The 26,282-nt window shown below is 35.2% G+C and overlaps 1 protein-coding gene and 1 long non-coding RNA gene across 4 annotated transcripts in view; one reads left to right on the top strand and one right to left on the bottom strand.

The window, feature by feature from the left end:
- LOC147846431 (uncharacterized) overlaps window positions 1-20,507 on the bottom strand; it is a 59,260-nt gene extending 38,753 nt beyond the window's left edge. Inside the window, exon 1 of the long non-coding RNA XR_015478747.1 lies at window positions 20,340-20,507. This is a non-coding gene — a long non-coding RNA (uncharacterized LOC147846431). The remainder of the gene's footprint in view (window positions 1-20,339) is intronic.
- On the top strand, window positions 222-26,192 carry slc71a1-2 (solute carrier family 71 member 1-2). Of its 3 annotated transcripts, NM_199584.1 has the most exon segments (13): window positions 254-397; window positions 2,989-3,084; window positions 10,562-10,624; window positions 10,928-11,055; window positions 12,730-12,844; window positions 13,045-13,263; window positions 14,703-14,816; window positions 18,116-18,187; window positions 18,351-18,463; window positions 20,082-20,179; window positions 22,519-22,685; window positions 24,148-25,628; window positions 25,715-26,192. In NM_199584.1, coding segments are annotated over 12 exon segments (1,482 nt in total). In that variant the 5' UTR covers window positions 254-313; the 3' UTR covers window positions 24,361-25,628; window positions 25,715-26,192.
- The last annotated feature ends 90 nt before the right edge of the window (window positions 26,193-26,282 follow it).

The following is a 26,282-nucleotide window of genomic DNA, read 5'->3' as shown; positions in this document are numbered from 1 at the left end:
TAAAAACAGCACAACAGTCAGCAGTTTACAAGACAGAGGGATTCCTCATTGTTTTGGGTACCCGATTATGGTAATAAGCACCGAGTTCACTCGCACGGGCGATACAGTCAACCAACCAAATCACGAAGAAAACCACTCCCGTGTGACATTGACCAATGAGATGCCAGTATTTGCAAACATGGGCTGAACTCTCCACAACGATGAGAAGGACAGGAAGTCGCATATCCTAGCGTGGATGCTAACGGTAAAGTGTGATATTTAGCCACACCTCGCGGGTCCAGCTCCCACAAACAAGAATGGATATAAGTTAACGATGACTGGAGAGAAAAAGAAGAAAAAGCGGCTGAACCGCAGCATTCTTCTAGCAAAGAAAATCATCATTAAAGATGGAGGCACTGTGAGTAAAACATTTCTCTGTGGCTGTTAGCCATATGCTAGTTAGGGCTAGCAAGCTAAGCCAGTGTTTTCACAAGATGAGCTGTAACAACTCATTAAGTGACAACCTGTCACACACCTGGTTGTGATTTAATTTAGTTCATGATGTAAACTTGTATATCTTTTTTATAAGGTGAAGTGAGCGGAATTCTGTGAGAGACAATGGATTAATTAGTGAGCCAACAGTGAAAACAAGCAGCCAGCTGGCGAGAAAGCCAGCCACATCGATGATGGCTTGCGTTTGTATATCAAAGCAATTACTTGGAAGTTAAACCAGAAAGATGAAATTAGGATAATGAATAAATGATGTAGGATAAATCTTCTTTACGTGTCTTTAGTGATAGAAGTGAGTGTCCCATCATGCTTTTCATGACATCTGTTCTGTTTGACAGCTCTACGGATGTGTGCTTCATAAGAGTGACGTGTTTTTGTGTTGATTTCATTGTAAAACCTTTTAAAACGAGAAGTCGATTGAGCACAAAAAAAGAAAAATTAAAGACAGTCGATGGCCTTTAAAATGTTGTCTTGAGGAATCAACTGATGTATTCACGCCATTAACGTTAATTCTATTTGTGTTCTTTGGCTCCACTGTTATTTTGGGAGACACCTTGCTAAACCCCTGTATTATTGACATTGGTGTGTTTTCATGCCGTTTTGTTGATTGATAGTGTATTTTGTAATTTTGGATGCTGTAATAACAAATTAGCTATTAGAAAATATAAAAGTAAAATGCTTATTTAAGTATATAGTGAGATTTCATATTAATAACTTATTATCACGTTTGCATGTTCTTTTTTTTATTAAAGTTAATTAATGTCCTCCTGAAATTAAAGATGCACCAATAATTCAGCCACAAAGACATATTTGCCGATTTTACATTTTATAACTGATGAACCAATCTTTTAATTGACACATTGGCGTTAGCTTAATAATAAAAGGCTGTTATTGTTTTAGTAAAAGGTACTTATTGAGCTGTTTTCTTGTACATAATCAAATGTTTAGTTTTTTTTTCAGAGTACAATAAATACTTTACTGAACTAATTTAGTAGAAAAGGCTTTTTCATAAATAATTGTGTGCTTTTAAACTTAAAATCATTTAAATCCTTTTTTGTTGTTGTTGTTGATAAATGTTCTAATAAGCCCACAAGGGACATATGGAAATTGGCCAACAGGTGCACCTTGTATTTCTACTGCTGAGACACCTGGACACAAAGAACAAAGTCAAATTTTGGGAATGAAATATTGGTACAATTCTGTGATTTGGAATTGATATGTTATGTTTGATCAAATAAATCAGTATTCCACTTTAAATAGATAATTTATTTTTTTTAAATCAATTACTGATGAGCTTTTCACAAACATCCTCCATTCGAGTTGGGAAACCCCAGGTTAATAGTTAAGTGCAGATGAATGATCTGTTTTTTACCAAACTAAATTATGTGTTCTCTATGAAAGTAAGCATTCATCCATCGAATCTGTAATTTAAAAAAGACTACATGTTTTTTGAGTCCGTTTATGTAGGAGGGTTTTACACTATACCAAATTAATTCAATTCACCTTTATTTGTATAGAGCTTTTACAATGTAGATTGTGTCAAAGCAGCTTCACATAAAAGATCACAGTAAATTGAAACCATGTCAGTCCAGTTTTCAGTGTTTAAGTTCAGTTTAGCTCAGTTCAGTGTGGTTTAACAATCACTACTGAGAGTACAAACACTGAAGAGCAAATCTATCGATGCGCAGCTCTACAGATCCAGAACCGTGCAAGCCAGTGGCGACAGCGGCAAGGAAAAAAAAAAATCACCAATTGGCGAAAGTGAAGAATTAAAAAAAAACTCTAGAGAAACCAGGCTCAGTTGGGCATGACCATTTCTCCTATGGCCAAATGTCTTGTGCAGAGCTGCAGTCTAGTCGATGGAGAAGCTGTACATCAGCGAGACTCGTCTGTCCCTGGAGCATCACAGGAATCAGTCTCATGTTTTCTACTCCTCCATGACCACCACAGCAGCATGCTGCACATAACCAGTGCTTTTTAATCATTTGCAGTATTTAAAATCATAGTGATTAGCTTGAAACTCTCGGAATCAATTTGAAGGTTTAGCATAATGGATCTAGAATGGTTGATCATATCCCTATTCACCATACTGTATTTACAAATGCATTGCAGACCGAACAGAAAGATTAAATGTGTGTAGCGTGATGTTGCGTTAACATTTATACCTGTGTACCATGAAGTCACTTTCCATGTGTGCACAATAAGGTTATTGTAGGTTGACTTAGAGGCAGACATCCATCTGATATTTGTTTTCCAAAAGTAAAAGCTTTAGCAGTGTATTAGATAAGAGCAAATAAGTGTGTGATAAGAAGTCTAGAACTGTTGGCTCTTTTGGCTCTTGCATACCATAATATTGTTTATTTAATGCCTGTAATAAAAGCATCTTGTGTATAAAATTGACATTTGCTCAGTCTGTAATGTGTATAATGTCCCATCTCATTTGTTTTCTTCTTTAAACGTTCACATTACTTCTTCCTGTGTTTGGCATTGCTTGTTTAGCCACAGGGCATTGGAGAGCCTAGTGTCTACCATGCGGTGGTGGTTATTTTCCTGGAGTTCTTCGCCTGGGGACTTCTCACCACTCCCATGCTTGCGGTAAACCAGTTTTACTCCTCATTGCCCTCATTCTTGCTTTCAGAACAGAGTGAATTATGAGCCATGAATGTTTGCATTCATCCTCAATTGCTTTTGTGTCCATATCAAGGAGTGATATTTCCCATTGCCTGGGCCTGAGGAGCCTTGTACAAATGTATGAATAAATTAATACTGATCAAATGGAAAGGGCAAGATGATGCACTCAGTTTTCATTCGTGAAAAATGCATTGTGTCAGCCAGGCATAATGGACCCAGCAGTATTAGAACAACATCAAACGGCGGCATGCTAATAATGACCTTTTTATTCTGAAGGCTGACCGGAGGGTTTCTCAGGCCACATGGTTGTAAATGATGCTGAACCTGTGATTTCTACTTTTTAACATGGTGCCAAGTAGGGCTGAGTGATACTGGGAAAATATGTGATATTTGTTGCACTAAAGCATATTAGAGAATTAAATGTCGTGATCATACTGAAATAAACAGGCAATTCGTACTTTTATTATCTAATTAACTTTAATTCAGGATTTAATAGATTTTTGTGGTGTGATCTTTTTAAAAACACTTTAAAACACTATGAATGGCAGATAATCGTATTTCTATTCACTATTTTTGTATTAATACTCATGGTGTTAGTGTTTATTTTTAATTTTGCTCCGAGACACTTTGTTCCTGCTGCGCAGCGCCATGTATTTTAGAATTCTAAACATAGGTTTCTATCAGGATACACACACCGACAACGCAAGTCGGTGGCGCCCGGCGACGGCTCAGGACGCAGTTCATTTTTCAGCCGCGCCACAGAGCGCCATCTGATTAGTTTCATGTTAAATTTCATTCGAATGTGCGCGTCTGGTGTGTGATACTTTAAACTGTCATGTACGCGCCGTGTCGCGGCGCTTCTGGTGTGCGACCTGCTTCAGGGTTGGTTTAGCCAAGGGGAGCCCTAACACGAAGTGCGTCCCAAATCACATACTTATCCACTATTCTACTCCATTTTGTAGCATAAATAGTGTAAATTGTGCGTTCACACTGAAAACTCTAAAAGAATAATAAGTGCACTTTAGATATCCGGATGCTGAACATTTTTATCCATTAAAAAGAAGTGTGGATTGAAGGACATGTCACACACTCAATGGCCACTGCTTGTCCACATAGCGGAAGGGGCGGAGCTATCTGCAAATGATGTTGGATTACTTTATTTTGGAGTGTGAAAGCAAAATTCTCCAATGAGAGTAATTACAGCCCCTCATGATGGTGAATGCGGTTATACTCAAGGCAGGTATTATTTGGTAGTTTTGTAATTTATTTCACTAATTTGGCAACCGTCAAACATCATCTGGGAAATGGTTTGAATTTTCACTTGGTTAAGAAAATCCATTAAAGTTCCATTTAGGATGAAACTACATACATATACTAGGCTGTTAAATGTGTAAGTGCATAAGTGCATAGTGTAGAGTGTGTCATTTGGGACTCAGCTTTGGTTTTGGAGGGATGGTTTACTGCAGAGTTTAGCTTTAACTTCCTTCAACATACCTGCCTGGAAGTTTCTAGTATACCTAGAAGGAGCTTGACTAGCTGGTTCAGGTGTGTCTATTTGTGGTTGGAACTGAAATATGCAGGACACTGGCTCCCAGCACCAAGTTTGAGCACCCCTGGTCTAGCCAATAGCATATAAGCACCTTATGGACAGGCAGGTACAAAAATAGTTAGGCTCTGATTGATCAGATTTGGAAAACAACCTATGCATGTAACACGTAAATGCTTGGGACATAAAATAAATGTGATTCCTCCCACTTCTCTGCAGTCCGCAAACTGCATGTACTGTTATTATAATAACGATTCTTTTTTTTTTTCCCCTCCATGTTATTGTGCAGCCCTAGTGATAAGTTTTAATTGTGGCCTGCATAATACTATTACTGTTGCTGTATGCAGTACAACAACAGCATGCTTCATTGTGCTGTTTGCAAAATGTTTTTTCTTCAGAGAGATGAGTGGCTCTGATTTGAAGCTGTTATTTCTTTATGATTTACATGGCATGTGAAAAGTGTGCTTGGTGTTCTTTTTTCTTTTTTTTTATACATTTTTTTTTTTGAATAATTCATGAATTGTTGTGGAGTGTTAATTCTCACTTGCCCAATCCAAGTTCAATTCATTTAAATATGTGCATTTAAATGTGTATTTGGTCAGATCTATATATGCACTCAGTGTATCGTTAAGTTTGGGGTATTAAAAGTTTGTTTTTAATTTTGTAAAAGAAGTCACTGCTCTGTGCTTTATTTAATTAATTTTAGAGGACCTATTATAGCAAAATCACTTTAAGTGGTTTAGGCAAAACTGTGTGGCAACAGTCTGTAAATATAACCACCTAATAGTAAACATTTATTAATGTTACTTTTTATGATCATACTTCATGAAAAGAACGCAGAAACACTTGGGTTGACGTTGTCCCTTTGTAATGGCTTCAGAGGTGGAAAACTTCGCCTATCTTTTCTTCAAGTAGTAGAGGATGATACTCTTGTTTTTAAATCTGCCACTATGCTGACACAGGCATTTGTAGCTCCACCCACTTTTTTAAAGAGATCTGGAAGCACAATCTCATTTGAATTTAAAGCAACAGTACCAAAAATGGCACAATTAGGATCAAGGCCTAAAAGGGGCTATTTCAAAGAGTTATTAAACATTATTTGTAAGATATTTGAGCTAAAACATCACATATACACTTTTTAGGGACATCAGAGACGTATTTTACATCTTGAAAAAGGACATAATGGGTCCTCCTTTAAAAACTTAGTGAAATATTTAACAAATGTTAATGAAAAATATAGTTAGTTTAAACATATGAAGGGTAATGTAAATGTAAGATGAAAAAAATAATTTAATCTAGCTTTTATTAATATCAGGGATAATGTATTTCCATGTTTATTGTTTGTTTAGCTGAATTATTTCTAGAGATTTGCTGTACTAAAATTTATCTGTTATCACATCAGTAATAGCAAATATTGCCATTTGTTTTGTTACCATAGTCTGTTAATTTAGCAGAATGAAATGAAATGGTTATTATTATTATTTTTGAAATGTTTAAACACTAAAACCTGACAACACTAATTATATGGAGTGATGAATTATCAAATTGCCTAAATAATAAGGAAAAACATTCAAAAGTTGCCTGATCTTGCACAATACAAAAGCTTTCACTTTTATTTCTTATTATTTTTTACATTTACACATAGTACCGATTAAGATTCAACACAAAGTATCGGAACATTTTGACTTGCTTTTATGCTTATCTTTTTATTTTTAATTTTTGATGGTGGCTTAATTTTAATAGTCTATGTCTTGTATATGAATTAATTGACCACTTGTTGTCCTCATTTGCTAGTGTGGGAGGAGGATTTGCATTTACTGTGTGCAGTTGAGCCAGAGAGTCGCCTCGGTGCTCTTTGCTCTGGCCTTTTATTTGATTAGTAGCCGCTGATACTGAAGCACTAATGAGCCTAACAAACCCTTCCAGCTCAACACTGTACTGACAAGTCTTGGCTAACATCTCAGTGAGCACCACAGTTCTGCTCTTTCAGACAATGCAATCCAGCTCTGCTGCACTGCCCCTTAACATATCAAATTAACACAGCAGGTGAAATGTGTGTTCACATGCTTTGTTTTTCCTCTCCAAACAGTGGGAAGGAACAGTCTGTTCACAGCATTCATTTTGGTGTTTAGAGTGGGGAACCAAGTGTTATAGAGCAAATTTGTTTATATTTAAATCCTATAAAGGCAAATGTATTGGAATTGGTTATTTTGTTTAAAGTACGAACATCTTTTTTTTTAATCAGGGAAAAAATAACAACAGTAAGTAAACGAAAAAGAAAAATGGGTAAATAAACACCAGTTATTTTGTACGAAGTACGAATAAAACATTCAAGAGTTGTCTGATCTTGCACAATACAAATGTTTCCTTTTTTATTTATTGTTATTTTATGCATTAAAACAAACCATGTGATTTTTTTTTTTATTTTTTATTTATTTATTTTTTTTTGTTAGCTCACATTGCTAGTTTTTGGTGAACAATTCATCTGTGCATGTCATTTAAGAAGAAAAAAAATCCTTGTAATCTAAAAATAAAATCTGAAAATGCACTTCCTGTTTGTTTCAATTCTCAGATTGTGATTTTTAGGAACTTGGCGTGGTTAACATACTTAACTAAGCCTTTTCAGCTGTCAGTTTTGACGACAAACAAGTCACAAGTCTCCACTTCACTTCCTAAGCTGCAATTGCCTCTTTGAATATCACACTAATTGTACAAAAAAAAAAAAAAAAAAAAAAAAACTACTAACACTTCCCTTCTTAGACTTTACAGACCTGAAACTTGCCTTTAGTACTTATTCATTGTTGCTCTTGGTTGTGTAAATTGCTTCCTTGTCCTCATTTGTAAGTCGCTTTGGATAAAAGCGTCTGCTAAATGACTAAATGTAAATGTAAATGTAAACAGAAATGGTGGTGAGGAGGTGTCTGAGCTCTTCTAAAACCCATTTCCCTATATTTCTGAATAAAATGCCCACTTTAGTATATCCAATCAGATTGCAGTAGAAAAAACAAGTCACGCCCACTGTTTTCTCATTTAATGTTCCATTTCTCTAGGAACTGCGTTATATTTTAAGGGTTGTAAAATTAATTGTTTCTTCAGTGCACTGCTATGCAGACGCGGACAATTTGGTATCGGTTCAGTAATAATCACAACCAGTTTTTATGTACTGACATTATTTATCTCTTATGCACTATATTGCTGTAGCTTACTATGCAGACTCGAAATTGCGACCATTTTAGTCGCATATGCATCTGAAAATGAATCTATGCGACCTCATAATATATATGGGAGCATTTATGCGACTGCAAATAATTGGGGGTAGTGCGACCTGTTTCAAATTTATTTATTTTTTTTTCTCTAAAAACATGCTGAATCACTCTTCCCTGCCACTGTATTGGTTCATATTAGCTGTCAATCACTCAAGGCATTCTACTGTTAGATGACAGTTAGATTAAATTAATAAAAAATTGTGGTTTACATGGTAGGCTCTTAGTCAGAGTATTGTCTTAATCGCATTAAAATTGAGTTATTGGAGTCCATGTAAACGTAGTCACTGACACTAACGTGTGTCTGCAGAGTAAGTTTTCTCCAACGCGTCTATTATGGATGAGCTGTGCTTGCCGCTGCCGTTTATCAGTATCACTCATCGGTGTACAGCACCAGAGCACTAGAGCCAACCACAGCCTTTAAGCCTGTTGAGCACATGGCCAATCATAGGGGTGTAAGAACTCAGCGAGGGGGATATTTACTTTTGTTTCTTTGCTATAAATGATCATGAGGTTCTGTGCATGTAAAGGTACAGGTTTTTTTTATAAGGTACAGTACATATATCGGACTGCTTGTATTAAAGAACAAAATTTTATTACAAATAATATCTATTCATTTTCATACAATAATTATAGTGCTGTGAAGTAAAATCTAAAATTGTGTATGGAAAGCATCATCAGTGCACCGAGGTATCAAATGGAACTGCATCGATGGCATGATAATTGTAACCGAAACGTGAGACCAGTGTAGGTTCACACCTCTAGTCACAATAAAAAAAAGAAAAAAAACGGTCGCAGATTCCGGTTCATGTGGACTTTAAAACACAGGACCGGTCAAGATTCAACACTAAATATGTGGACATTTTGACTCCACATTTTTAAAAATAAATGTATAAATATTTTCTTCTTTTTTTTAGTTTCAGTTGTTTACATTTTCAATCTATTAACATTTACTGATAAAGTATGAGAATCAAGTTTTCTGTTTTTCTCATTACATGAATCCAACCAGCAGAATGATTTTGCAGGAAATGTAAAAAAATAATTTGCGTATTATTTTCTCTTTTCTTTAGCATGTTCCAAATGTTCAGTTGCAGTAATTTAGTAACTGCCTCAGGCTACAGTTAGTAGTTAATGGTGGCACATAAAAGGCAAAATTAAACATTAAATTGTATATTTTAATGTGAAATATGCCCTGTATGTAATGTTGACCTGTTTAAACTGAAAATGGTGTCTTTGAGTTTGTATGCAGGTTAATTGATTTGTTTCCTGGTTATGAGAAAAGTTATCTTTATTTGGATTACACTTATGTAAAACATTGACACTATTGTAAACTGTGTGTTTAATGATTAATCAAGCTGTGAGAATCAGTGCTTCTTTTAGAGGCTTGTATTTTCCTTCAATTGCAAATGTCTCTCAAGTCTTGCCTTGTACATTTATTATAGGTTGCTCAGTCAAAACAACAACATATTTTGTGCTTGTGGTTGTTTTAAAAAAAAGAATAACAATAACATATGACTCATCATTTACCTAGGAAAACTGTTTAAATGTTGAACCATAGTGCAAACTTAGCTTTGTCTCTTGCTCATGTTATTTGGCGTTCTATGCTATAAATGTTTTTAAACCGTTGTAATATTTCTTTAATGTAGGAAATGGATGAAAAGTAATTTTAAGTTTCTTCTTTCATCAGACTAATGTAATTTCAACCGAATCGAAAACAAAATCAAAAATCTTCTACAGATTTGTGCTATGTAATCATGTTTAACCCTTTTTTATAGAAGTAATTATGAGTTTATTTATATGCACCAATATGGCAATAAATAATAATTATAGCAAATAGATTTTTTTTTTTATTTATACAGTATAAATTACAAAGTAAAAATGTTGGCTTCCACACAATTCCTCCATGCGTTCCAACACAAATCAATTAAGTTAACTTAATTGTTTTTGCAAATTTAAGTAGACTGAATATAAAACAATTAAGTTTTGCTCAAAAGGAATTGTTTATTTTAAAGTAGAAAGAACAAACAGCAAAAACATTTTGAGTGCATTTACAAAATGTTACTCGGAAGAATAAATCAGAGTGCCTTTAAAAACGTCATTTAAAGACATAGCATAATATCCCACCTAAAAACAGAGGGTTAAAATAATAACACAGCACTTCAGAAAGCATGGACTTCACACTACACACACCCACCCACACAGACATATCTTGTGCATGAAAATTTTTTGTTGACTTATAGGGACTAAAGAATAAAGGTGAAGGAAGTAAATAGGCTAGCAGGGAACACTCAATACTTTATTAAACTACTAGAATCAGTTTGTTTTGTTGATTTGTAAAAAAATAAACAATAATGTGGATCACCCAAGCAGAATCAAGATGCTATCTGTTTTTTTAAGTGCGTTATAATATTCATGATGTTGCTTCTGAACTGCAAGCCAAATCTGTGTGAAATATTTTTCACATATCGCCCAGTTGCCAGATGTTCCATTACACAAACAAATAGCACCTCTTATTTGATGCTCTACTATGGAGTGAAGCTTGTTAATCATTTGTCATTCTGTAGTTATTCTATACCCAAAGATGATCTCTTTGCAGCATTCACTTATGCGTGTGTTTGTGTTTTTGTATTAGGTCTTACGTCAGACATTCCCCCAGCACACATTCCTGATGAACGGACTTATTCATGGAGTCAAGGTAGGACATTGACTCCAGCCGTTCACTTTTCCCTTCCCAATGTTCAACGAGATAAGAGCCGCGACTGGAGCTGGATACACTTATTGTTGCCATGTTTATTCATGATAAACCCTGGTCACACAGCGATGCCCTTAAATACAGTGAAGTGGAAACAGAATGTACTCATTTAAAACCGATTTATAAACAAGATGTGATCCAAGCTTTTGCTGTGACATAAAGAGATCTCAATAGGCTCTGCAAAGCCCTCGTGACCAAAAGAAATGTGTAATTTAAAGGGTTTCTGTGTTTTTTTTGTTTACTCAGGGCTTGCTGTCTTTCTTGAGTGCTCCATTAATTGGTGCTTTGTCAGATGTGTGGGGTCGGAAGTCCTTCCTGCTGCTCACGGTGTTCTTCACCTGCGCCCCCATCCCGCTCATGAAGATCAGCCCATGGTGAGAGCCTCTGAAATCAAGACCAAAGCAGACACGCACATCACACTGACAGGACCTCAAATGTACAGGACCTACAACTTCAAGCTGTATAGGATTATTTTATTGACTACTCTTTAAAGGTTTTTTTGGAACAGATCTGCCCAAAAATCATGTCGCCTGAAGATTTTAAGTGGTTTAATTTTTTTGCACTTTTATAATTATATTGTTAATACAAAAATAAAGGCATTTTTCCTGATAATCGTGCATAGTGTACCTTGTTTAATTACAGATATGCCAATTCTCAACTAATAAATGTAAATACTACATAAAACTGTAATATTAAGAACCTTTAGCAGTTTATATTGGTTTATATTATTAGTTTGTATTGTTGAAATGCCTTATGTTTATATATATATATATATATATATATATATATATATATATATATATATATATAATTACATATTGGGGGCCCCCCAGGTATATTAACGTCCACCCAAGTTTTTATTTATTTATTTATTTTTTTATTTTGTATCGACCCAATATAACCCAACATCTGCGATCGATTAAGTAGTGGAAAATCTTTTCTCATTTACCCGTTTAGTTCTCTGTGCATAAGAAACTGTCAACACTCTCACAGTCTCACGTGCTCTGCAAACCCACTTTTTTTTGTGACTTAAATTAGTCCGGCCTTTACATATTTTTTTTTTTTATCTAAATGACTAAACTTTACTAATACTCGAAAAGGACCAAATGACTGGTCTAAACCGGCTGCAAAATATATGTACACCAGTAGTAAATCAACACATTTGCCTTATTTAAATAATCTACAGGTTTTATTCTTGTAATTACGATCATTTTTAGAGATATCGTCTGTTTTTATTCATTTTCTGTCATTATTGCTTATTTGCTGATTATTTTAATACTTGTAATAATGTTAATATATTACATAGGCTATTTTGTAAACGCATCTAAAGTGCCTTGGTATTCAGGTTTGCTTTGAATTTGAAAGAGAGAGAGTGTGTGCACATGGCTCCTCAATAGCATAAAAAGAGAAATAGTTGATTTGTTTTTATTTCAACAGTCTTTCTTTTTTTACTTTAACGCATTAAAATACAGTCTATAAAAGTGTCATAATAAATACAATTAATGTTTAATTAAAATATGTTTTATTGCATATCGTTAACTATTTATGTGATGTGGGTAAATGGTGTGTTTCAATTCGGCTGCCACCTCAAGAATATTTCAAACCTGTGAGAAGCTCTGCTAATATATAATAATTATTTTATTATTATATAGAACACTCAACCACCAATCAAAACTAAAGTAAATATAGTAAAAAAAAATAAAAAATAAAACTCCAACACTTGTAATAAAGGTGAAAATTTTATAAGAAAAGTTAAATAAAATTATTTTTTGTTAAATGTATTTTTACTGTTTATAAAATGTGAAATTGTATATAAAATAGTTCTACCTCTTGCTGTTTAGTATTTAATATAGTTACTTTATCATATCATTGTAACTTGTATTGCAAAAATCTAATATGTTGTTTTAAACTCTCATATTTCATATGTTTGTTTTAAAGTTTTTTTATTTATTTTTATTTTTTTTGCTTATCTCAATTATTCTGAATGCTTTACTGTGAACTTAGTCTGATGTTTTCCATCTACTCATTCTCTCTGTCTAATCCTACAGGTGGTATTTTGCAGTTATCTCCATGTCTGGAGTGTTTGCGGTCACATTCTCTGTGATCTTCGCGTATGTGGCTGATATCACGCAGGAGCATGAGAGGAGCACAGCGTATGGCCTGGTGAGCAGAAGCATGTCGAAACTCTGAATTATACAACAGCTGTAGGTGCAAGAACAATTTCTCTATTCGTAGTACATTGGTTTCCTGTTATTTTGACAGCCATCTGCAGTTTCCTCTATTGCTCTTCAAATTAGAAATGGTGTTAATTACGTCAATGAATGTTTTCTTCGTGGTCTGAAGATTCTGATCTTCTTTCACAGGTATCAGCCACATTCGCAGCCAGTCTGGTCACCAGTCCGGCGATCGGGGCGTATCTGTCTGAGGTGTACGGAGACACTCTAGTGGTGATCCTCGCCACGGCTATTGCTCTGCTGGACATCTGCTTCATCCTGGTGGCGGTTCCGGAGTCTCTGCCTGAGAAGATGAGACCAGCCTCTTGGGGAGCTCCTATTTCCTGGGAGCAGGCAGATCCATTCGCTGTGAGTCTATGATGCCTGTGAAGATGCAGTCATTATGATAAGATGACCTTGTCGTATTTTGTCACATCATCAGACTGAGTGCTCCTGATTGGTGGTCCAGCTTAAAAATTTAATGATTGGTGATTGATTAACTGATTAGTCAGTTATTTTAGGTTTGCTTTAATATATATAATATACATCATTCAGAAAGATTAAGTTAGTTTTGTTTGTTTTTTCAGATTTGACTTCCTGAAAAAAAAAAAACTTATTAAGCACAGTTTTGAGTATTAATCTTAACCATTGACCAAATCCAGCAAATATAATTAAGTACATTGCATAAAAACCTGAGGATTAATGTTTGTAATATTGGGATATCAAGTTACATGTGTATTCTGTACAGGTTTTTTATTTTTAAACTTTTTCATACATTTTTTTTAAATATATTTTTTTACATTTTTATTTTTATTTAATTTTTTTATATAATTTTTGGATAATATAATTTCATCTTGTTTAAAGTTTAGGGGTGGGAGTAATATTTGTTTAAATTCTCATTTGTTTAAATCTTTTGGAACATTACTTAGTAAAAGTAAAAAAAAACTGATCTAAAAATGCTGTTTTAATTATTAGAATTAATTTAGATATTTTGCAATTTTACTTTTTGATTATATTTTTGGCCAAATGAATGTAACTATTACTACTGGAATAAGACTTAAAAATGTTCTAGTAATATTGTAGTTTGTGTTTGTTTTTATTTATTTATTTGTTCATTTAGATAACTAGGTTAGTACATTTAATTAGGCAAGTTAGGGTAATTAGACAAATGATTGTATGAAAGTAATTTGCTCTGTAGACAATTGAAAAAAATATCCTAACGAGGCTAATAATATTGACCTTAAAATGTTTTTTTATTTTTTCTTTAAAATGCTTTATTCTAGCCGAAATAAAACAAGTTAGACTTTTTTTACAGAAATACTGTGGAAAATTTCTTGCTCTGTTAAACAACATTTGGGAAATATTTGAAAAATAAAAAAATAACTGGAGGACTAATAGTTTTTATTTCAGCTGTATACAGTATATAATTGCCTATTGTAGCATTATTTTATTAATATATTTTATTATTGTATTTTATAAAAAAAATGATGATACCACTATTACTGTTGCTTACTGTTATTATAATATTTATTGTTATTTTAGTGTTTCTTATTTTCATTTTTAAATATTTAATTTCCTATCTAAAAATGCCATTTGCATGTTTGATCTTTGGTTGCCCTGTTGACTCGCATCACAACCACTGTGAATATCCTTCCTGAAAGAAGAACAGTGAGCTGGCGTGGAGCAGCTGACATTTGAAGGATGGCAAAGATGCTGTTCGTCATTTATTAAAAGAATCACGTTGCTGTGCTAGTGCCTACTCATTCTCTTTCAGTGTCTAATGCTCTCTTTGTGTTTGTTGTTTGCAGTCTTTACGTAAGGTGGGCCAGGACTCCACAGTTCTCCTCATCTGCATCACAGTCTTCCTGTCCTACCTGCCTGAGGCGGGACAGTACTCTAGCTTCTTCCTCTATCTCAGACAGGTACAACACGCATACCTTTACACATCACACAACTAGAACTTTTTTTTTTATGTCGTGGCATTGTCAAAACTGTTGATATTTTGATATACAGTTGCAATCAGAATTATTAGCCCCCCTTTTGATTTTTTTTTTATTATTTCCCAACTGATGTTTAACAAAGCAATAAAATTTTCACAGTATGTCTGATAATATTTTTTCTTCTGAAGAAAGTCTTGTTTGTTTTATTTCAGCTAGAATAAAAGCAGTTTCTAATTTAAAAAAAATTTTAAGGTCAAATTTATTAGCCCGTTTTAAGTTTTTATTTTTTCGATAGTCTACAGAACAAACCATCGTTATACAATAATTTGCCTAATTACCCTAACCTGCCTAGTTAACCTAATTAATCTAGTTAAGCCTTTAAATGTCACTTTAAGCTGTATAGAAGTGTCTTGAAAAACATCTATTAAAATATTATTTACTGTCATCATGGCAAAGATAAAATGTCATTGTTTGTAATTGACTTTATTTGTTTATAACCGATTGTTTACTTGCCTTCATATTTTTTTTAACTTGGTTTTTTCTCTTATATTGGAGTTATTTATAATCCCTTTTATTGGAATGCTACATAACAGAATTTATTAGAACGTTAAACGGTTCAAAACAATGTAAACAACTATTTGTATTTTATTACTTTTTATTTTTCTATTCTTTTTAGCCTTTTTTTCTCATTTTATTAAATGAAAAAGTGAAAATCTGAAGGAAAACCTGCGCCAACGTGATGCCCAAATTTTTTACATTTTAAATTAAAGTACAAAGTTACACATTTTAGCACGTTCACCTCACAGTAAGAAGGTCGCTGGTTCGAGCCTCTGCTCAGTTTGCGTTTCTGTGTGGAGTTTGCATGTTCTCCCTGCGTTCGCGTAGGTTTCCTCCGGGTGCTCAGGTTTCCCCCACAGTCCAAAGACATGCAGTTCAGGTGAATTTGGTAAGCTAAATTGTCCGTAGTGTATGAGTGTGTATGTGTGGATGTTTCCCAGAGATGGGTTGCGGCTGGAAGGGCATCCGCTGCGTAAAAACTTGCTGGATAAGTTGGCGGTTTATTCTGCTGTGGCGACCCCAGATTAATAAAGGGAATAAAGCCTGATTTATACTTCTGCGTCAGGTGACCGGCGTAACCCACGGCGCAGGCAACACGCGTGGCTGTGCATTTATACTTCTGCGCGCTGTCTCTGTCGGTCTGCATTAACACTTCCGAAACGCTAGTTGGCAGTGAGGTGTAAATGTTCCCCTGTGTCGAGTTTCTTCGCTACTTTTTTGCATTTCCTGAACACTTCCGGGATGTACAAGTGGCTCAAACTCGCTCATTTAGAGGCAGGAACCGGCGGACGTGCAACAACTTTAACTATAAGGTAAAAACAAAACAAAACTTTCCATCCGGAGCTCCTTCATGGTACTCCACACTTGTAAATAATCGCTCGCGCGGCGTCGCGCCATTCTCAGGGCTCTCGGTCCCGCCCAGACTCGTCAGCGCTACCAACCCGACCAATCACGGAGCTTACGCTACGTGTCGTTGCGACGTGTAGTTACATTTTTTGAAAGGTGCACGTCAGTGACGGCGATGGCCACGGCGAAGGGCTATGCGTCAGCGCCGTAGCATACGCCGGTGTTTGACGCAGAAGTATAAATCAGCCTTAAGCCGACAAGAAAATGAATGAATGAATGAGTTAGACATTTGGTCACACCATGCAAAAAGGTTCATGTTGTTTAATGTATTTACTAAGATCAACTAATAATGTACAATACTTGTACAATATATATTAATCATACTTCAACATTTACTAATGCATTATTAAAATTATTATTATTATTATTATTATTAATGCATTATTAAAAAGTTTTGGAAAGAGAGTTAAAAAGAACTGACAAACAATAGCTGTTTTTTTTTCATTAACTAATGTTACTAAATATGAATAAATACTGTAATAAATGTATTGTTTATTGTTTTTTCATGTTGGCAAATATATAAACTAACATATACTACTGGAACCTTACTCTATAGTGTCACTAAAAGTCCAGTGTCATGACGACTCATGGCATGAATACTGTTGTTGCTGTTACTGCTTGCTGCAGATGTCATGAGTATGCAAACACCCAAACCTACTTGTAGCTTAAGCAAATACCCCAAAAAGCAAGCCATGTATCTGTGAGTCATTTTTCACACACTCCCTCACCCTTCAAGCAAATAGTACAAAGAACTGTTCTAACTGCCTGGGATAGTCATGTGATTTGATGTCACTTAGCTTCTGCAGTATTTGAAGTGCAAGTGCTTTGCAGAAGGCCTTTTGTTTCGGAGTGTTTTTGTGGTTTTTGTAAGCTGCATGCGCTCCGACATGAATCTGCATATAAACACTGCTGTTTCCTAGAAAGATTGTGTAACAGTTTTATTTTCCATCTACGCTCAGAAATTAAGCTGATTTTAAATTGGGAGACAGCACAGATTTCATGACTTTGTTTTTACTGGAACAAAACAAAGATAAAACTTAAATGACAACTTGATTAAGAAATGTTAAAGAAATATTAGAAACATTAGAAATGTAATTAAACACTATAATCCTTTATAAAGCATGCTGAAATCACGTTAAAACCTTTTAAGTGATTTATATATATATATATATATATATATATATATATATATATATATATATATATATATATATACATACATACACACAATTTGTTATTATTATTTATTTATTATAAATAAAATGGTTTTTAATGAAGTAATTATGCAAGTAATTTATTTTCACATCTGTTTTCTTTTTTTAAGTAAAACTTTACTTTTAATGAAAATTAAATTTCACACTTCCTCATTTTACACTTTCCCCTTGAGTAAGGAAGTTGGGTTTGAGTCTATTCTGCTGATTATCGGGATTAGATTAGCTTAGTATAGATCATTGAACCTGAATAGACCATTAGCATCTTATTCAAAAATGGCCAAATGGTTTCAATACTTTTCCAATTTAAACCTTGACACTTTTGTAGTTATATTGTGTACTAAGGCTGATGTAAAGTGAAAGGACAGGTGCAATGTTATTGTTAATGATCTACGCTAAGCTGAGCTAAAAGTGCTCCTGCCAGACTATTTTCAAAAATAGAGTTGAGCATTGAAGCATTTCTTAAATACAGCTAGAGAAAAACAAGAAATATTTTCAAACTTTTCAGTTAATATTTAATTTATTACAAATAAACATGTGTTTTTGGTTTTAGTTAGCTATTAAAAAAACCTATTATAATCCTTCTCTTTTGTTTTGAATTCCCAGGTCATTGGATTTACATCAGAAACAGTTGCTGCGTTCATTGCAGTTGTGGGAATCCTGTCCATCTTGGCTCAGGTTTGTTTCCAGTCTCTTTTCTTGCATTGTAAGTTTGTACGGCATGCCTCGGAGCAGCACAGCATGTGTTCATTCTTGCTAATTTACTCACTGTGCTTCAGGCTTTGGGTTGTAAAAGAAAACCGGTCATCATTTGGTTGTAATGGTTCATCTCTGTGTGCAGACGGTTGTCCTGGGGATCCTGATGCGCTCCATAGGGAATAAGAACACTATCCTGTTAGGCCTCGGCTTTCAGATCCTACAGCTGGCCTGGTATGGCTTTGGCTCTCAGCCCTGGTGAGTTCATCATCTAGAAGCCCAGCAGAGGGCAGCAGACTCTTTATTAGACATGAGGCTTTTCAGTTCACAGTCTCTGATTTGATTGTTGAGGAAATTATTCATATTGTGGGGTTTTAATCCCTCCAAGGCAAGACACTGCAGGGGATCAGGGTAAAATAAGTTAATTAATAGTTACTTCCTTAATTGATCACAATGTTTTAGAAAACATGCAATACAATTGCAATTCTCAATGTAATGTTTATATTTGGAACTGTGGCATCATTTAATTATACATGCTTACTTTTCTAGCACAAACATCTGAACATTGGGTGAAGTTAAGGTTTAGAAACGGCTTTCAAAAATATGCATTGTAATTGATTTTGACAGGCATGAACTGGAGTGAGAGTTTTTGCTGGATGTTTACTTTAAAATTAGACTTCAACTTCAGGTTAATTTATTTAAAATGCACATTTAAAACCAGTCACAACTGAACAAAGTGCTGTACATAAGACAATGTAAAATAAAAAGACAAATTAAAAAACGTAAAAATAAAACAAGAGAAACGACTGAAAAAATTAAGAAATGTAGCGGTAGAAAGGACTATTAAAATAATATTTAAAAGACTTGCTAAATGGGTACGTTTTTAGGAGAGATTTAAAAATAAACAGAGATGTAGCCATTTTAATTTCAAGGGGCAAGGTGTTCCATAACTGAGGACCCGCCACAGAGAAAGCTCTGTCCCCTCTATTCTGATTCTCTATTCTCAATTCTGATTTGGATGGGCAGCCAAAGGAGGCCCCTTAGATGAGGAGTAATGTGGTCCTATTTCCTGCTATTACGAATAAATCTGGGAGCAGCATTTTGGACCAACTGAGAGTGAGAAATGTGAGATTTTGAAAAGCCACAGTAAGGTGCGTTGCAGTAGTCTAACTGTGATGTAATAAAAGCGTGGACAGCAGTCTCTAGTGTGGTGGGATTTAAGAAATGTTTGACTTTAGACAGCAAGCGGAGTTGATAAAAACTGGAGCCAATAACCGAACTGATCTGTTTGTTTAGTTTTATTGACTCCTCAAGAATTACACCAAGATTTCGCGCACGGGGGGATCTGAAGGTAGATAAGCATAGCAGAAGCATATATAATGAAAAAATATAATACGACTGAGCCTTGAGGGAGGCCAGAAGTGAGATCAGCAAATGGGCATGAGAAATTACCTAATTTAACTGAAAATTTTCTAGCAGATAAAAAAAGACTTCAGAATGAACAAAATTTTGTGTTATTGTGTTACTGGTTTGTTGATAAGAAACTAATTTGACTGTTGTGTTTCGTCTTAAAGTGCTTGAATAAGACGTTTTACAGCTTTATATTTTCCTGAAACATTGATTAATGATAGTTTGTCCTGCTTACATGACCTGTTTTGTCATGGCATTACATGCATCAAGTTATCTGTCTGTGTCTCTTGGCTGGATTTCAAACAGACAAGTAAACATGACCTCTGCAGTTTGTGTGTTTTGGATCAGCACATGTTCTTGAAACCAGTTACACATCCACGTAAACTGAAGCAGATTGTTTGTAAAGCCATAGGAAGTCAAAACTGCAGAATACAGTTAAAGCTGTGGTGAAAATTGTGTATTTAAGGATGATGTGGGCTGCTGGTGCCGTTGCTGCCATGTCCAGCATCACCTTCCCAGCAATCAGTGCCATTGTGTCCCGCAACGCAGACCCTGATCAGCAAGGTAAGACACACACACAGTCACACTACAGTAACATTGGCAACAAACAAAACTCCCGTCTGATTATGTTCCTACAAAAAGTCCTGGAATATTTTGATTCATTGCAACAAAGCATTTAATATCCAATGTATTATTCAGTGGTCTTCTTGCATATAAAAAATACCAGTTCGACTTTGATTTTAATATCTATCTATTTTTTAGATTTGATAGCCATTATGTAAGCAGGATATTGTAAAGTCAAATAGTCATTATTAACAGAACAATGACAGGCTGACCTTCATAAGCTGTTCAGTAATGATAATAATAATAATAATCAGGGCTTGACATTAACAACCACCAGCTTGCCAAATGCGGGTAGATTTCAGCAGTGGTGGGTTAGACAGCCATCTCTAATAGCCACTTTGGCTGGTTGAAAAGAACTTTTTATATTATAAAAGCAGGGTTCAATAATAAATATGGCCCAATATGCCAAAATGCCATCTTAAAATCGAGAAGCAGCACGATTAACTCAAATAATCGTTTGCGCGAGCAAAAGAAAGAAGATGAGTACCAAATGAGTATTATCACTCGAGTGCAGAGGTGATGTGATGTTAAAAAGCATGCCTGCTCCCGTTTACTTGTGCAAAGCAACCGTGCCTGAAAACACAACTGGTATGATCGGTTTACTTTGAAATAGACTGGACAAAAATTGATTCTTGTGCACCTTTAGCCAGAACAGATTCCTGTGCATATTGTAGATACATGACAATAATTATTTTTTAAATGTCAATTGTTTTTTTTAAGAAATGTTTTGTCACATAAAAAGCGTAGTATACAGCTATATTTTGCTTATTTTGACACATTTAAAATTTGTGGCTAAGAAATAATTATTTATGTTTGGTGTGGTCAGATAAATTTGGTAAATCCTTTATTTTGAGCTCTGAAAAGTCAAGCAAAATAAATACTAATTGTAATACAGCACTATGAATCTATGACCCATTTGCTCATGCTTATTGAGCAAGCTCATACACAACACACAAAAAGTGAAATGAGGAGGCATGTGGAAAACACAATCTAAATCAAGTAATTTTATCATGTCAAAGTCATATTTATGCATATAAAGTATATATTCCAAACAACAACATTGTTGCTATTGATAATGGCGATGCCTAGTAATGTTGGAAAACTACTAGCCACAGTGGCAGGGGATTAAAAAAAGTTCATGCCATGCCATGATAATAGTAATAATAATAATTATTATTATTATTGTTATTAGTGGTGCAGTGCTCTGAATTCTGATAGTCACTGATTAAGAATTAATTAATTGATTTAATTCTGAGTAGATTCATTATTTTCATGTTCTGGCTTATAGTAGAATATTTATGAACATTAATTAATTATTATCAGTTTGTATTAATTATAGTTGCATATAATTATTGATGAACTGATATTAAATTTCTCAGCAGACATGGTAGTAGATTATCTTGTGACATCTGGCAATGCAGATTGTTTTGCTGCTTCTGCCTTTTCTACCGTTTATAAATGAATACAGGAATTTTGAAATGTTTGCAAATAAAAGCTTGATTCCATTTTAGAAAGTTGATTTATATTACAACTACTGAACGTTTATTGCTTTTACAAACCCTTAAATGTCCTCTACACTTAAGGTGCAAAGTCAGATCAGTTGTGTTGAGATTTAGCAGTTTTAACTTCACAATATTTGTTGAGCTTCTAAACAGCTGTTGTTACCAATGTTGCCCAATTCAGAGTTATTTTACACAAGAGACACCGCTTTTACACACACATGAATATAGTGCCTTATTGCCCTCTTTTGATTGACAGGATGTAATCCTCATTGATCATCGGCTGTTTCTAAGCAATCAGAAATGATTATCTGCTAATATATATTACATTAAAATAATTTTAAATGCATACACTACTGTCCAGTTTCACGCCTGTAAGATGTTTTTGAATGTTTATTACCAGCAATACAGCAAAATATAAATGTTGGGAAATAATTTTTAAAAATCTGTGTATTTGTATATGTTTTAATAATGTTTAAAAATATATCGTGATGCATATTGAAAAGAGCTGTGCTTGTGATTCTGTTTTATAATTTTTTGCAAATTACAGTTGTTCTAATAAAAAATTTAATAGATCTTAAATGGATGTAAAAAAACAAAACTTTTTGTAACAATTATTTGCTGTCATTTTTAATCCGTTTAAAGAATCCTTTCTGAATAAAAGTTTTTACCCCAAAAAACTTTTAAATGGTGGTTACTAATAAATGATAATATCAAGTAGTAATGTTTACCCTTGTCAATATATGATGGCAAAAAAGCATGTCTCTGTGTCTGGGTCAGGTGTGGTTCAGGGGATGATCACAGGAATCAGAGGACTGTGCAATGGTCTCGGTCCAGCGCTCTATGGCTTCGTCTTCTACCTGTTTCACGTGGAGCTCAGTGAAATGGACCCTGCAGAGAGTCCAGAAAAGGGTGTCAAACCCAACATGGCCAATCCCACAGATGAGGTGAGGAATGTCATGCAGTTAGGAGTGCTAAAAATAAGATCAGGTCAACAGATCATTCTTTGTATATTAATGAATATTTGCCTGTATTGTGATTGAAGTTCATGTTAATGGAGTTATTTAGCTGTGTTTACTGACAGTCACTAGTCTAGCATGAGCAGCAGCCTCTTCAAGTCCCAATGCCCACTATGTAAAACAATGGATTTAAAATACAAAAAAATATATACTATGGAAAAGAAAGTTTGCCGGTTTCCAGCTTTCTTCAAAAAACAAAAATTTTTTTTCAACCACAGAAAAGTCAACCGGTTTGAAACAATTAAAGGGTTAGTAAATGATGACGAAATTTTCATTTTTGGTTAAACTGTCCCTTTACTTTCAGACCTTCATGTTTGTGTCAACAATTACTGATTATAAAAAAATAAATATAAAGGTTTGCTCATTCGTTCGCTCGTTTGTATGTTTGTACATTTGCTTGTTCGTTTGTTTGCTTGCTAGGGCAAAGTATCACTTTCCCCGAAACAGAAACAAAAGAAATACACGCGGTGCTTCCATACCATATACAGAATATCCCAATCTTCTATACCATATAGTATGTTAAAAACAATATGTGGACAGAGTAGTATGTTCACAATATTCGAAAAGGTGTAGGCGAGAAGTACCCTGCTGCTACTGGTGAGTTTCTTTAGCGTGCATTCGATGGAGGCTACGTGATCCCATGATGCCACGTGAGCGAATTCATGAATGGGAGTGAAATGACTGAACTTACAGGGTAGGTCACATGATAATGATGAATGGCAGATGCAGTACATTCATTTTACTTTCATTCATACTATATAGAATGTACTTTTCTAACAGTTGTGTAGTGAATTCAAATGTAGTACCTACACGAGTAGTAGGCGATTTCGGACGCAGCATCACTTATCGGTGAAAATTTGTTTAAAATCCAATATTGACCCTTTTCACAAGACTGTTACGATATAGTCATCAAGTCATTATGAGACATCAACATTTAAATCCTTAAGTTTTTAATATTTAGGTTTTATTCTTTTAAACCTATGCACATTTATATGCATTTATATATGTATTTTATAATCGATGCATCAAACTGCAAAAAACGAATTACTTGCTTGTATGAGGCGTTTTAAATGCAGTGTCAATAGGCGGGACAGTAAATTTGATGTTCACTCTTCTGGCTGCCGTCTCACACTATTTTATTTTTCTTTTTTCTCTGTCTAAGTCTTGAAAACTCGTGGAGTTTTATTACTGTTTTTATTATTATTATTACACCAAATAGGGTTATGAAAAAAAAATACTATTTGTTCTACTCTCCCATTCACTGTGCTCTAAGTTTACCTAACTATGATGACTTCCACTAATGAGAAACCCAGAAATGTGAAAAGGGTCCATTGTGCATCTTTTGCCCTTTCACACCACATATACAAACATCTCAGTGTCTGCTCCTCAGAGTGCCATCATCCCCGGCCCTCCGTTCCTGTTCGGGGCCTGTTCGGTGCTGCTGTCTCTGCTGGTGGCCCTTTTCATCCCAGAGCACAACGGCCTCAACCTGCGGCCCGGCAGCTACAAGAAGCACAACAACGGCGCACAGAGCCACTCACACAGCTCTCAAGGCGGACCATGCGAGGGCAAGGAGCCTTTACTGGAGGACAGCAGCGTATAACCACACTGATGAGGGGGGACGGGCACCCACCCCAAACCCCTCACACCTTCTTACACACCCTGTCCTGTTCCCCCCGCAGCTCAATAACATGAGCCGCAGGAGCCAAAGCACACTTTACAAGTGCGGAACTGGGCCAACCGGGAGCTGAACCTTGGCCCTGAGGAACAGGAAGAGGAGCGAAGGACATCTTGTCTTGCACAAGTGAGGAGAATTCAAGCAGACGCCCTTGTGATGACGGACTTGGTGAAGGTTTTCCTCATTTTTACTGTTACATAGTTTTGTTTTTTCTCCCTTTCAGATTTTCAACAATGTAAATGTTCCTTGTCATAAAGACCTGGTAACTGTAATAATAGGGAACATGTCTGTCGTGTCGTCACAGGCTAACTTTTGATGTGCTGCTTTCTTACTGGTTCCTCTTGGTTTTGTACTTAACTGATCGAAAGGCACTTCTGGAGAAGAACGTGTCCCTTTTGTTTTGTTTTTTTGAGGAAAAGCAATCAAGAAAAGACAAGAAAGAAGGTCATCTGCATCAATTCACGCAGATCTGTCATGTTTTTGATCAAATCACTTGTACCTTCTCTACATTTACATTGTGTCAAAATGCGTACAGGGGGAGATAAAGTTGCCTTTAAGGGACTTTTTATCGCAATCACCAAACCCAGATGACGACGTCGCTCTGAGAAGGGTCAATCGTATCGCTCTTTTTAAGAGCCTGCGCATATTTGGTTTGCTTTCATCGCAGTCGGAGCTCCCTGTGAACGTCAATACTGCCACCATATGACAGGCTTGCAGGATTACGAGTTTACTGACGGTGCGCATTAGTTGTCATATTTACCGCGAGCACTGACGTAGGCGGAACGGTGATTGGATGAGCTCCGCTAGATCCAGTCGATTAATATCACACATGCTGCTATATTGTAGGATGTACAAGGTTACAAAGTTCTGTGGTATTATGCTAGTCTCTCAACGTGGTATTTCTATTAGAGCTGAGCTTTTTCCGGCACGTCGTTGTTATTTTAGACCTCCCCTGATTCTGTGGCTGATTTCTATTTGCGGTGCTTTTTTCTTTCTTTCTGGTGAGACAAACTTTGAGTACTTTTATCAGATCTCTCAAAATGAAAGCTTAATTTTCCATAAAAAACCTCAAGTGCATTCAGATCGCTTTTGTTTTTTTAAACCAATCTGTTTATTTGGTTTTAGGTGCCATACCTATGACTTTATTTCTGTCTGTCTGTCTCTGTGTCTGTGTGTGTGTGTGTGTGTGTGTGTGTGTGTGTGTGTGTGTGTGTGTGTGTGTGTGTGTGTGTGTGTGTGTGTGTGTGTGTGTGTGTGTGTGTGTGTGTGTGTGTGTGTTTTTTTATTCATTTCTGTATTTCAGTTCCTGCTATTTGTATACTTTTTCTTTTTTTATTACTGTTTTCAGGACAAATTTACAAGATGTTTCACAGGCTTAGTCATTGTGAATTGGTTTTAAGCTAACATTTCGGACCATTTCCGTTCTTTGAAAATCTTACTTAAAATGGAGTGAAGGATTTCTTTCATGTTTTTGCATTCATCTGTATGACCAAACTTGAATGGATTTTTTTCTGTGGAATATCTTATTAAGGAACTGAAGCAATGGTTCTCTTCAATGTTTTGTACCTGCAGATTCACTCCTCTCCACTAGCCACTAACTTGCAAAGAAATCTGGTGTTTGCCTCTGAAAAAAGCCAATTAATTTGTGCCTAAAATGTGCTCTAAAAGAATAGAAACCGTATATGTGAATGGTGAACCGGCTGTAAATATTAGGAACTAATTGAGAAACTATTTATTAAAAGTTTATTGATATTGAAGTCTTTGTGTTTCTTAAAAACAAAACAAAAGTCATGTTGTAAAGTAATGGCATGTTGGATGTTCATTCATTAATTTTCCTTCAGCTTAGT

The sequence above is a fragment of the Danio rerio genome, chromosome 2 (genome assembly GCF_052040795.2).
Source record: "Danio rerio strain M-AB ecotype USA chromosome 2, GRCz13ab, whole genome shotgun sequence".
In the NCBI taxonomy this organism is placed as follows: domain Eukaryota; kingdom Metazoa; phylum Chordata; class Actinopteri; order Cypriniformes; family Danionidae; genus Danio; species Danio rerio.
The sequence above is the reverse complement of the archived record's forward strand: the minus strand, read 5'-3'. Positions and strand labels throughout refer to the sequence as shown.